This window comes from Oreochromis aureus, linkage group 1, assembly GCF_013358895.1.
Source record: "Oreochromis aureus strain Israel breed Guangdong linkage group 1, ZZ_aureus, whole genome shotgun sequence".
Classification (NCBI taxonomy): domain Eukaryota; kingdom Metazoa; phylum Chordata; class Actinopteri; order Cichliformes; family Cichlidae; genus Oreochromis; species Oreochromis aureus.
In genome coordinates, this window is record NC_052942.1 from 34,285,615 (window position 1) to 34,299,721 (window position 14,107).

Consider the following 14,107-nt stretch of genomic DNA (forward strand, 5'->3'; position numbering starts at 1 on the left):
AAGACTCCCCATTTACATGCACAAACTGGAGTCTGTCAGATATGATTCAAACCACTGCAGCGCCAGAGTTCTAATCTTTGAAGTGAACTTTTGTGGTCAAAGCTATTGAATGCTGCGTGGAGGTCTCATAGGACAATTGCTCTGTGCACTGTGTTTTACAAGTGATGTAGAAAGTGTGCCATGTTTTCTCCTCGGTCTTTATTTGCCATCATTTTGTTACAGGCTGATCTCTCTGTAGAATGATGCATCAGAAGTGGTCCACTTTTTTGATGATTTTTGGCAAAGTCTTAGCTTGAGGCTTATTTGTACCTTGTGGTAAAAACTCTGTTTTTCTCAATACACTTCTCTGTATGACAGAATAGAATAGAATAGAATAGAATAGAATAGAATAGAATAGAATAGAATAGAATAGAATAGCTCTTTACTGTCATTGCACATGTACAATGAAATTATGTTGTTGGGGTTTTTTTTTGTTCTTAGAATAGAAATATATATAATAATATGCTTAAATCTTGGAGAGTGTCCTTCACTTAACTTTTTATGCTGCTGATCTCACCAGTGTGCCACTTTCAGAACGTCAGTTTATTTCACTAATCCCAATTTTCTTACAATGCCTACAGTAGATTTTTTGTTTTTGTTTTGGATAAGGATTCTATAAAATAAAATTATTTTGAAAGAACTGTCTTATCATATACGGGTCCTTGTGGCTATCATTCCTCAGGGGTGGAATATTGGAATACTTTTGTTCCTCCTTCTGAACTGAAGCCCACATGCATCATATAACTGTAGCTGTGGTTTTTGACCATGGGTAGAATGACTTTGTCAGTGTCCCAGAATTTATAGTCCTAAGCATATTTCCTGAAAAGATCTGCATAGTTTACTTTTATCTCAGGCTGGTATCTTCACTTCTGTCTTTTGCTACGTGGTTGTTTCACGGATAACAAAGAAGAGGTGAATGATAAATGTGGAGCTATGCTGACTTTCTGCTGGACCCTGCACAATTCTGAAGCTATTTTTATACCTTTTGTGAAAAGGAGCTTACTTATCTTAGCATACCATATTAGAACATGAAAAATAAAACAAGAAGTATAGACCAGCAAGTTCAGATACAACACTTAAATTAGAATGAAATAATTTAGGATTAAATATAGATATATTCACCAGCTTAGGTGGTGTAAGCTGCTGAAGGACCAAAATATGGACTGACAAATAATGTCTCGGAAATGTGCAAATCACACATATGTTGATGGCTGTTTGCCCCTTGACCTTTGCTTTCCACAGCGCCACCCCAATCCTCCTTTTTCTGACAACAGAAAATGTTTGAGTCATTTTAGCACACAGCATATAACCCATTTCCATCAAAATGTCAAAAAAACATCAATTTTTAAGAACTGTCTCAATATACCTAGCTTAAAAGTATTTTTGATTTTATGTCATGACAGAGTGTGGTGTCAGGAAAAAAATGGGAAAAGAGAGAAATGAGGACATGAAACAAAGGATCTGGCATTGGATGCAAACCGGGGATGTTATGGTTCATAGTCAGGTCACCAGGCTGGCCCACATTTTAATGTTTATATTGGTGCACATGTATATTTCCTTATATGGTGGATTATATATCAAAACCTTAACATTTTAATTTTTCCCCCCCTTTTTTTTTCTTTCACAAAATAGTGTTTGCATCTTGGTGTTATTCTGGACTGCGTAACAGGAGTTACTAAATGTAGAAAATCATCTTGTAGTTTGGGGAATACCTGAGTTGAATCTCTAAAATGCTTTTATGGTCCTTTGATTTACTAGGTTACTGGGAGAGTTATCTTTGGCTCTTGATACGAATATCAAACAAAATGATATTAAAACATGGTATTTCACAAAAAGGGATCACATTAACTCTATTAACTTTCTAGATTGCATACTGAAACACACATGCATTTGCATCTCCAGAATCAGCCGAAGTTTACACACGCTTCTCTCACTCAACTATTTGAAGTGACAGCCCTGTCGTGCATGAGGTGTATTTATGGATAGCCCATAGTGTGCCAGCACGGAAATTCCTCTCATAGTAGGAAACATCTGGCCAAATTTTATCTCTTGTATCTTTAGTCTCATCTGAAGATGCCAGCAAATAGTTACACAATTCTACTAACTGTAGAACATCAGTGGAGTCTGGCATCCCAACAGCATGGACTGAGAATACTTTTAAAGTCTGTTATTATAACATGTATTGTTAGAGATATGAGTATAAGAGGAGTCTTAAAAGGAGATCTCAGGTATACATTCATATGAAACCCACTTAGATTTTATCTTGCATGCTTGCCAGAGTAAGAAAATACAAGCTCAAAAATAAATATTAAAATTAAAATATTAAAATGTAAAATAAGGAAGGGTCTGTTTTGTTGATTTTCTACGATGGAGGAGACAGATCTATTGTGAGTGATGGTATGTGAACTTCATTCATCAAGATGTACTCTGGTGACCTTGCCTCTACTGTCCTCTACAGGCTGAGAAAGAGGCTTCCAATTGCATGACAAGCGGTGAAGGAAATGAGATAATCTCTTTCAGTCTCCTGCCTTTCTCTTACTGACATGGTTCTTAAATTGTTTCATGTTGTTTTTCCTGATCCCGTTTGCACGGCAGGGGGTGGAGCTGTTAAGTGAGAAGTCTGTCACGAAGTGAAACATACACACTCGTAATAGACACCGAGATATGTGTGTGTGTGTGTGTGTGTGTGTGTGTGTGTGTGTGTGTGTGTGTACACACACACACACACATACATATATATATATATATATATATATATATATATATATATATATATATATATATATATATATATATATATATATATATATGTGTGTGTGTGTGTGTGTGTGTGTGTGGTGAACCAGATCACAGCACAAATCAGACATATTCACCATCTTTTAAGTCGTGGGGTGCTCAAGCCCAAACAGGCCCCCACTGTCAGCCTGCGCTCTATAATTATCCCTACAGCTCTGTACCCCAAGACATTTCACCTCTGACCTCTAATTGTTATACCTTTCATAATGACATGCAGCCACGCGATGGTTCAACAGTCAGCGCTGAACATAATAACGAGCACCAGTCTGTACATGAATGCTAGGATAATTCATGTATGCTCAAAAACATGGAGAAATATAAACACCTACTAAGCATGTGATGGTTTGGTGGCAGGGCCCTTTGATCAGGTAAGTAAAAACCTGGGTGGGATTCACAAAGCAAGTTAAAGGACGCAATGCTTTACTTTGAGAAAGCACTATCTGAGAATTAGCACCCTCTGCTGGTGGCACTGAGTAAATCAACACTTGGTTTCAGAAGCCAGAATCAGATCCATCTTTATTTGGCCAAGTTTGTGCACACAAACAGGGATTTTGAGTCTGGCTCTACTCTTTTGAGTAGTGAGTAGTTAGTGCACTATGTCTCAGAAGGTTTCTGGATTTCAAACTACTGTTGGCTGGATCTTTCTTTGTGGGTTGTGCCTTTGTCCGTTTTTCACAATTACTCAAGCTTGCTTTTTTAGCAACAACATTCATGTTAGATTAACCGGAGATTCAAAGTTGGAATTGGTATGAGTGTGGTCTCTCTGTTTTGGCCTGTTTTTTTACCCAGTGTCATCTGGGACAGGCTCCAATCCCGTTGGGACATAAAGTGGAAAAGTATGGGTGTGGGCTATAAATTTGTGTCTTTTGCTTGGCAGTTGCTGTTAAGAGAGGAATGTATTACTTATTTATTTCATTTATGGCACAAAAACCCTCAGCTTGTCTTATCAAACTGAATCAGTGATTATTATGTTATTATTATGCACATTTATTCAGCACCAAAATCCTCCAGATGAAAATACTAGAGTCTCAAATGATTGTAAAGTACTAAAAGTGGACACATTTTAAATTGTGTTCACATTTTCACATGATTAGGATAAATGCTGATAGCAACTGCTCCTGGTTGCTCCTAGAAATCTGGTTGAAACCTCAGGAGTATCAAATTATATAACATTTATCATGTGTGTTGCATGTGCCTTAAGATATAAAAATGTGGAGATTATAGTTGCTGTTTCAAGACAAATTGCCATGGCTGCTGTACCCTCTATGAAATGCACTTTGTAGACAAATTATCAATCCTTTAGCACATAAACACAGTATAGTGATCAGTATGAAGTGCAGAAAGCTGCTTCTGGTCAGACGGAAAAAAACACACAAACACAGAAGAGTGGATTTGGCTAAATTAAATGGCTGGCAGTGGACAGATGCAAGGGTATCAATGGTTACAATAAACAGGATGAATGTTGTATCACAAGACACGATGAGATGACTGATCAGTTTGTTTCACTAACTCATCTAGCAAGGCGTTTTGTAGAGAGTATAGCAGCTGTGGCAGGTTGTCTTGAAACAACAGCTGTAATCTCTACATTTTGACTTTACTCTCAAAATAATCAGTAATATAGATGTTTTTTTAACATGGCTCTCATTCTCCTCTGTAACTTTTGCTACATGCTTTGTTGAAAACCAACTAATTATTACATCTTTTGAAACTGATGGACAACAAATTCAAATTGAAAACTATAAAACAACTGCATTAAGACAAGCCTTGACAAGCACTGAGTTTACCCTTTTCATAATTTACTTAAAAAATAAAATAAAATAGAATAAAATAGAATAAAATGAAATAAAATAAAATAAATGACCAGCCGTCTTCTTGTCTGTCCTGCTGGCTCAGCCTCCAATTTTAAAAAATGTTCAGGATTCTTCTTGAATATGTTCATAATGAACCCATTAAACAAGTGAGTTTAGAGATTTTTATGTGTCCATTTTTTAACTTTTTAAAATCATTTATATCACTTCATATTATTTCTAAGTGGTACATACCAGGTGACTTCTATTTGTTAATTTTTTTTTTAATTAAAATTGAGCTTCTTTAATTTTACAATTTTAACAATACCATACTCATATATCTTTATTTTCTGAAGACCCCCTCAGAGGTTAGCTGCACAGTCAGAGTTCCTGGCTGGATGCCACAGGCAGGTGCTGAGGAGGGTAACAGCGCAGGGCCTGAGTCCTCATACCAGTGCCCTGGAGGCAAACTGTGAGTGGCACAGCAGAGCTTTCGTGAACAGACTCAGGAACAGGAAGAGATGTAGACGATAAAGTCAGTCGTTTGAAGTGGTTCTGCTCAGAGGCACAGCTCAGAGACTCAGACATAAAGGCTCACGCGGCATCTTTCTCACTCCATGTTCTGCACGCACACCCTTCACTCTCACATCCATTTGAAAGGCAGCAAAACAGCGCTTGCGGTGGTCAAAGCATCAGGTTTCAAAATTTTAGGTTGCTCTGTTTTACTGTCTGTGCCACTGTTGAGAGTTCAAGCAAGGCTCATCCCAGCCACGAGGTTAGAAATTATGTACATGCTAACACTTTGACCACCAGCATCTGGTATCCTCTAAACAAAGAGTCAGGACTGATATGTTGTTTGCTGGGATCAAGTAATTGTTACTCTGAGGTGGACATCAGACGTCAGGTATTAAGCATGTGATCTCCTTTTCCAGAGCCCCACTCTACAAAATCTGCCTCCCCGCTGGAATGAGGAGGACTGTCCAGAGAGATTCCCCGCTGCTCCCCAAACACCTTCTCTTGGAGTTCGATTATGTCATTTCGGATGTCAGCCATCATTAGCAAAAGAAAGTCGAAGGAGCCAGGTGGACCCTAGAGAACGATGAGAAATTGATTGGTTAGTTAATTAATTGTGCACATGCAGCCTGAAAATGAAGGAAAAGCTGAAGGCCCCGAAACAGTGCAGCTCCTTGAATGGTCACTAAATCATTACTCCAAATGTCAGTTAGCCCCCATAACTAGTTTACCCTTTTCATGACAGCTGTAAGCTCACCCTTTTAAATTTATTCTAGACTTAAATCTATGGGGTTGCAGCCACAAAGGGATTTAGCAAGTAGCTGTCTGCTAGTATTTACCACCTTTTGCCCGTGTTTGTGGCATTTGTTCCTTTTAAAACATGTTTAGTGAAATTATCAGATGAATAATATGGACTAATTGTACAACAGACTCTCCAAAATGTCTGTGTTCCAGTTTTCATGATAAAGTTTTTGCATGTTATTTTTATGTTACATTGCACTTATTAGCAGGTATTGAGTGTTTGACTGATGCACACACAAGGTGTATGGATGCAGCTTGTTAACCAACCTTGCCAGACTTTGCTTTTTTAACCCTCTTATCCAAATATGATCACTTCCAGCATCTAAAATGCTTAGACTAAAGCTTTACACCAGGGCTTCGTAAACAAGTAGGTGATTTCACAGTGGCTATGCCTATCATTGATATATTGTGTTATAATCCATAAATCTATAATAACTTACAGGTGGGCCTCTGGGACCTGGAGCTCCTCTGTCACCCTGTAGATGAGAAACAGCACGCACCGATTGAGTTTTAACCTTTGAAACTGTATTCAGCTTGCTTCCATGAACAAGAAGACTCACAACAGGGTGTACTGTAGCTTCATGCATGGGAAGAGCATCGGTGGTGAGTTTAAATGTCAGAATAGTGAGAGGCGGTATAAGAAACAGTTAAAAAAACAAACAAACTAATAAACGTCATTAAGTTTGCTTTTCAGAGCAGGGTGTAGTAACAGTGCATTTGAAATGTGTGAGCCAGTGTGCACGTCAGACAGACACAGACAGGCACAAGATGGCGACTGGCGATGGTGACACAAAAGCATACAAAAGCATAATGACCTTTAATCCATCTCTTCCTGGCGCCCCGGGTGGTCCCTGTATAAACGATTGAGAGATGGGTTTAAGAACAGCAGGTTTTCTTTTAATCACAGCAACAGTGGCCTGCTTAAACTATTATCATACAGTTCATCTATTCATCTTTGAGCTACCTCTTTCCACTGCTGCAGTACTGGTGCCTGACACAGAACAGATTTTCTCAAGGCAAAACAAATTTGCTTGTTCCAAGTAGTGACGACTGATATCAGTGACTATTCAAGGCTCTACTGCAAAAAAATAGACTTATGAACTGCAGGTACAGTTTTCAGATTCATAGTAAATAGCAACTTATGCTGCCAACATTACTTGTAGGATTTGGTTGCTAATCCGCTGGAAATGGATTAATAATACTTCTCTACAAATACCAAGACACAACTGGATGTGTCCCAGCACCGGTCATGTCACTGCGCCAGTGGAAAAGGGTTATTGGCTTTATGAGCTGATTGAAGTGGGAGGTAAAGCCTGTAAGAACACCTAAATTATGGTGTCAGTTTCTTTTCTTACCACTGGCCCCCTTCGGCCTCTCTTTATGTGCTTTAGGTCAGGCTCTGGACCCATGGGTCCCATGTCCCCCCGAGGGCCAGGAGGTCCAGGAGGGCCCCTCTCCCCAAGGTCACCTCTCATTCCAGGTTGCCCTGGGTGTCCTGGTAGGGACAGAAGAAAAATATTAACCTTTAAGAGTGAATAGCATCAGAATAATATAAATCATATAATAAATATTATAGCATGAATAAAATAAAAATAAATGGAAATTAGAGTATTAGAGTATTTGTTCTTGTATTTTGTTTTTATTTGTTCTGAACATTTCATTTGATTATTTTGCAGTAAATCTTTTAAAAGGGTACCTAGCCAAAATATTCTCCCCTGTAATACTGTGTCTGTAGCTAGGAGTCATTTTGTCTCTAAGATTCCCATCAGTTTCATATTACCTGGGACACCAGGAGCTCCTGGAGGGCCAGGAAGACCAGAAAGGCACGGGCCATCAGGTTTTTTTCCTGCTCGCCCCAGACTTGGTTTATTACTGCTGTTGGCCAGGCCAGGTACCTTCAAAAGAATAGAAGAAAGTTTAAACTAAAATGAATTTAAAGGTCAGATGTGTGGTCCAACACAGTTTGACTGCATTTGCTCTTTGCAGTTTATTGAACAACTTCTTTAACATACTCAATTTTTTTGCAACTATTAAGTCTTGCTCACTTTTTAGCCACCATCATTTACAATAAATGGTCTGACTGACTGACTGAAAGAGTTCATAAGTGAATACTTGATTCAGTCATTTTGTTTAACTGCTATAACATAAAGGTGTTACCTGGTTGGGTGAGTGTGTATTTCCCAGCTTGAGTTTCAGCTGCAGTAAACTATTTTTCATGTTCATAAAATCTTGACAGGTGAATGAGCAGGTACCAGAACTCATCAAGGTATCTGACTTCCCCGATGAACTCACTGCAAGAAAAAAAAGAGGAAAAAAGTGTTTTCTCAAACCTTATTGCATGCTTTTTAGTTAAATAACAAAAAAAAGAAGTTCAGTCAATTTTTTGAATTCATAGGAGCTTAAATACCACCACAAGAGGTACTGTAATTGTGGTTTGATGTTCACTGATTTTTGTTTTCGTGTTCATACTTTCTTTGTTGTCTGTCATTTAATTTTTAACTTCCGTTTTTCCACTTCCTGTTTTATTTTGGTAATTGCTCTGACTTGTGTGTTGCATGTGCCTTAACTTCCAGTCTCTGCTTTCCTTCCATGTTTCCTAGTTATTTCTTCTGTATTTTGCCTTCATCTGTGTCTGATCTCCGTCTTTTCAGCCTTGGGTTTATATCTTCCCGTCTTCCCTCTATTAGTTGCCAGTGTGTTTCCCCTGTGTTTGTTTTTCCTGTTGTACCTCATGCTCCTGCTTTTGGTTTGGTTTTATTTTCATTTTTAACCTTGTGTTTCTTTCTTTATTTTTAATAAAAAATTAATTTCTTTTTGTTTTGTTTTTGTTTTTTGCATCCGCCAATAAAGTGGGTTGTTCTCATTTACTTTTTCTGGCTTTGTATCCTAAATTTGGGTCTTCGGTCATGCATCTACTCACAGTTTACAAGTTATTCAAACAACCTTCTTCTATTCAACCTCAAATAAAATCTCACATCTATCTTTGTTATAACATAATCCTCCCTACCACCAGCTGGAAGCAATATCTTATTTCAAACAGCCAAAGGCTGAAAAGAAATCTGCTATAAGTTCTGTTTACAGCGATATAAGTCAAGTCAATTTATTTATAAGCACATCTGTAAACAACAAAGGTTGACCAAAGTGCTCTATGACTAAAATGAACAAAACAGAGCGGGAAAAATAGAAGACAAACAAGAAAAAACCCCGTAAGGCTCAAATTATGCGATGATCAGTTACCGTGGCGCAGACACTTACAGTTGTGTATGGGGATGCAAGAGCGTTGATCCGATGCAAGAATGTAACCACTGCGACAGCGACACTCAAAGCTGCCCACTGTGTTCACACACTCGTGGTCACACAGACTGCTGCCTGGGGCCTCACACTCATCAATGTCTGTATATATTTGTGTAGAGAAAGAAAGAGGAAGCGAGTGGTAGAGATAAAGTTAGTTTACAGTAAATCTCAAGTAAAATTTGAATGTTTATTTCAATTCCTACACTTACACATAGTAATTTCTGTCCATTTGTCTGTTTTCAGATTAATCTTTTATTGTAGAATTTGAAAGATGAAAGTCACTTTGACGTCTTAAATGTAATTAAGAGCTTTTTAGGTCCTGGTCTAAGCCCAGAAAGCTGATGGTAATCGAGAGAAAATGTTTTGCTGCACAAAACCACAAGAGGGAGCTATTTCACCTGTTTAGTTCCACACCACACTTGTTACTTGGATCACTTTCAAGAATAAAGAAATGTGGTGCAGTGAACGACAAATAGCCTGTGCCAAAAGCATATTTAATTGTTTTTTCCCAGAGATAATGATAATGAAAACTGACCCAGGCAGTATGGAGATTTGTGGTTGCGGTGTCTTTCTCGGTCAAAGCGATACCCAGGATAGCATGTGCAGACAACTCGTCCAAAGTTATCAGTGCACTGCTGCTCGCAAGGTGATGCAGCACACACATCCACGCCTATAGAGAGAAGCCAACAGTGTGTGACGTGAGTATTTTATACAGCCTCATTACTGCTTTGTTTCATTCATAGAGTTTCAGATCAAGTAAAGAAACATCTCAAAAAGGGTTTACACATATCACAGTAGGATAGGTGTAACACAAGCAAAACATTTACAAAGTAATGTACAAAGTTTCCATGCAAGCCATTTCATTATCTTTATTACTGACACAGTCTGAAATATTATCATGTAACTCAGATATGTAACTATCTGGAGTTTCCTCCATATTCAACACAAACAAGCTGTGGACAAGAGGTTTTTTTCATAACCTTACATCAGTGCAGACTCTGCACCTTTTACAGTATTTAATCACAATGAATGTTGGAGTTTAAATACGCCACTGCAACCTAGAGTTAGTTGCTTGCTTGTTATTCTGCTGTTTATATGTATTTCTCCATCGTGGGAGGTGCTGTCAAAGCAGACACACCCTGACCTCCCTCTCCCCAAACACCTCCTTCACCTCTTCTAAGGGTGAAACAAGGAAACCAGGCACGAGACGTAATGTCTCCAGCATGTCCTGGGTGGCTCCAGGGTCTCCTCCTGGTAGAACATATCCAAAACACCTCATCTAAAAGGCACCCAGGAACCACCTCAACCAGCCCCATACAATGTGATGGAGTAGCAGCTTTCCTCTGACCTCCTCCTGAATGACTGAGCCTTTAACCCTATCTTTAAGCCTGCGACTAGTCATACAAAGTCTAGGATTTCATCTGATAAGTGTATTGTCAGATTTTCAACAGAGTAGTTGATGTGGTATTTAGTATAGAATATAACTGAAATCCTACATCAGACTGCATTAAACTTGTGTGCTACGGGGCCAAAGGAACCATTAAACTGAACCATTAAAATGCACAGTTATTTTATCTCTTCTCAGGGCTTCTGTGCCTCACCTATAGCCTCTGGCTGGGGCTGTAAGCACCACAGCACTTGGAGATTTTAATGACATGTGAAACAAAGGTATGCACTGATTTATTTTATTTTATTTTTGTATATAGACTTTATTATAACTTTATTGTTGCTCAAGTTGACTGAAGTTCAAATTTTAACCTGCTGTAAGAAATGTACTAAAGATATAATTGTATCTATTGTCTGCGTTCAGTGTCTCCTTATACATCAGCTATTCCCAAATAATTTCGGAAAGCTTTCGGGTTAACAATGCATCGGTCCTTCATGGGGTCATGGAAGAACAGCACCTTCTAGTGGCTGATACTAATCACTGTTACCATCTGGAAGTACAGGATTACAGTTTTAGAAAGAAACTAAATTGTTTATCAATGCTTTTCACCAGCCCATGAGATAATGGCCATGAAAGCTGACAACTTTCACAAGAATCAGATGTTTGTTATGGAAAATCACAGTTGTCAGTTGTCTTTGCCAAGACATATTATTTTTTATGTGCCGTTTGTTTCAGGTGACTGGAGTGTACAAGCTGTATGAAAGGACTGCTAAACTGACAAAGGTGTTCCACATTATGTTTCGTACAGTTTGTTATGTTTATAAACTGCTTTAGAGGAAAACAAAATTGCATCAGATTTGAAACATGTGGATCCAGATGTGAGAGTTTATGAGCAAAACTTATGTGATGGAGCAAATAGTTTACCTACTTTCAGGTATGCACTGGCCCATCACAAACCTGAACCCTTTACAGCATTTCCTCCTGAAAGAAAAAAAGGAGAATAATCAACACCATTTTCAGATCAGCTGGGAAAGCCATTTTATTTTAGTTTTTTATACATGAGAAGAGTGATACCACAGTTATATGTCTGATAAATAAATAGCCATAGCCAGATGTTGATTTGCTCAGAAACAGAAAACCTTCATATGTAATAAAAAGTCTGCAAACCAGCACTTCTACAGTGAAACCAAATGTTTCAGTTGATGTTGACTTTGTTACATATTGGATCACGTAATCAGACAATTACAGAGTGGTAAATGAAACAGCAAAAACAGGATAACTGTTGTAATGAATCTGCATTTTAACTGTGTAGCGCATTGCATGCATCAAAAACAGGCCTGCATGATGCACTTTTCTATGCAAATGTGATTTGTTGCCCATCAAGTAGAAATGGCTATTTTAATTAGTAAAGAGCTGAGAAGCAAAATCTGCTTAGTAAAGTCAAAAAATCTTTGCTTCAGAAGGCTTAATTAAATGGAATAATTTCAGCACTGCAGTTTTATAAGTTTGTTGCTGTTCATGTGAACTTTGTAAAGTAAAAAATATTTGGAAAGAGTACACCGCGAGCCAACTGTTTTAGTATTAAAACAGTGTATAAATGTATAAGTGCAGCTGAAGATAAAAGTGAGGACAACAATGACATCCTGCCACCCTCACTGACAACTAACACATCATCATTTAGAGGAAGGCATTCAGCACTAGCAGCAGTAAAACACTAAAAAGTAAAGAGAAGTTTATACGCATTATTAACCTGCATCAAAACAGTATTGGAAATGAGAGAGGCCATCCTTTACAAATAGTAATAGACTTAGAGTCAACTAACTAACTATTGCAATAATAAATAAACCCAAAATTAAATGCATATTAGTTCAGGGAAAAATAGTAACTAACTTCTATATACTAAAGCACTTCTGACATATTTTGTGAACATTGCACAAGTTCAGTCAATTTTTTTTCTGATGATACTTTCACCATTTCTCTATCACAGTCTGTTTCAATTTGTGTCACTGTAACCACATGCATTGTACTCAAGCTCATTTTGGCAATCTGCTGACAAATGAGCAACTAACTCATTTGTCAGCAGATTGTCAAAGCTGCCTGAGGGCTACTGGTCTGTTTCTCAGTTTCACTCCAGTTTAAAAAAAGTAGCTAAAAACAAGCTACAGTTACTTCTTATTCTGAATTTTAGTCACAGTACTTAAACCATGAATAAACTTGAAACAAACAAACAAAAAAACTTTGGAAACATTGTTTACAGTCTACTTTTGTGATGTAAACTCCTAAAAGTCTTGTAGATGCATTTCTTCCCTAAAGTCAGCATTGCACAAAAATTATTGGGCAAGAAATTTTCTCACACTTGATTCAGGGTGTTTGGAAATGACACTCGTTCAGCAATCCCACAACAATCCACCACATGTTACAAGCATCACAGCTGGAAAAAAACAGAGGAAGTGGCTCAGAATTTCTAGCAGCACAGCATGCAACAAATATCACACATGCATGCTTGAAAAAACACAGATGAATTCCTAACTTTTATCCCGAAAACTACAAGCTGTTACCGGAGGGGATTTAGCATGCTGCTTCATTCAAGGTCCCCTCAAGACAATAAGTTGCTTTTATTTTCTTCCAGCCTCCATGCAGTGTAACCTTAAATCACTATGAGACCCCCCCCCCCTCTCTCTTGAATGAAAAATAACCTATAAAATAGTGGGGCCAGCCTAAACTGATGAGATCCAGATGAGAGTGGCTTTAATCTGCAGCCTGTAGCTTGGAGTGTTGAGAGGGATGTATAAAGCCAGGCTCTGAGCTGAGGTGGAGAAAGGAAAGTGAATACTGAGATGAAGATCGTCACTCATTGAATCAGTCAGTCAATCCATCAATCAATCACTCAGTCAGTGATCTAAGTTGGGCTAATGTGATGCAGATGTGCGCCTGAGCAGGAGGGTTTCTTGGATTTATATCGTTGGCATGACAGCAGCTAAAAAGTTTATTTAGCTTGAAGATTAAAGTAGATCTGGTTCTGATCAACTTTAGAACAGCTGTAATTTAGGATTACACATATGGCTTAACGACCCTATTTATTTGTTTCCATAGGTTTGTAAAAGTAGAGGAAAACATGGTACATAACCAAAGAAAAGAAATGGGCCAGTGCATGCATAAAACTATACACACCCCTCTATGCTTTCTCACCCTGAAAACCTTTCTGAAATCTTATGACTCTTTCACTTTCTCTTCTTGAAACAATTTAATAATTCTTAAACTGCTACAGTATGAAGCAACGTGTTATGCTAGCCACTGTTTTTCCCTCCTCTGCTACATTCTTCTTGTCTTGATCATTGTTCATTCAGATGTGCTCTTTCTCTCTCATTGGTTGTGCATGTTGACGATCACATATTGAAAGCCAGAGGAGTAGAGTGTCTGGCTCACCACCACCACAGTGTCAGCTTTAATCCTGAGCTGTTTTTACAGGTTTTGTTTTGTTAGCTATTAG

The 14,107-nt window shown here is 38.2% G+C and overlaps 1 protein-coding gene across 2 annotated transcripts in view; it reads right to left on the reverse strand.

Moving 5' to 3' along the window:
- Positions 1–4,222: 4,222 nt before the first annotated feature.
- LOC116325502 (collagen and calcium-binding EGF domain-containing protein 1-like) overlaps positions 4,223–14,107 on the reverse strand; it is a 36,878-nt gene continuing 26,993 nt past the window's right edge. For both annotated transcript variants that reach the window (XM_031746412.2, XM_039612978.1), the window contains 9 exons: positions 11,546–11,598; positions 9,766–9,900; positions 9,192–9,329; positions 8,094–8,227; positions 7,717–7,831; positions 7,292–7,431; positions 6,752–6,787; positions 6,377–6,412; positions 4,223–5,711 (listed from right to left, as the gene is read on the reverse strand). In XM_031746412.2, coding sequence (XP_031602272.1) covers positions 5,523–5,711; positions 6,377–6,412; positions 6,752–6,787; positions 7,292–7,431; positions 7,717–7,831; positions 8,094–8,227; positions 9,192–9,329; positions 9,766–9,900; positions 11,546–11,598 — 976 coding nt within the window. In that variant the 3' untranslated portion in view covers positions 4,223–5,522. The remainder of the gene's footprint in view (positions 5,712–6,376; positions 6,413–6,751; positions 6,788–7,291; positions 7,432–7,716; positions 7,832–8,093; positions 8,228–9,191; positions 9,330–9,765; positions 9,901–11,545; positions 11,599–14,107) is intronic.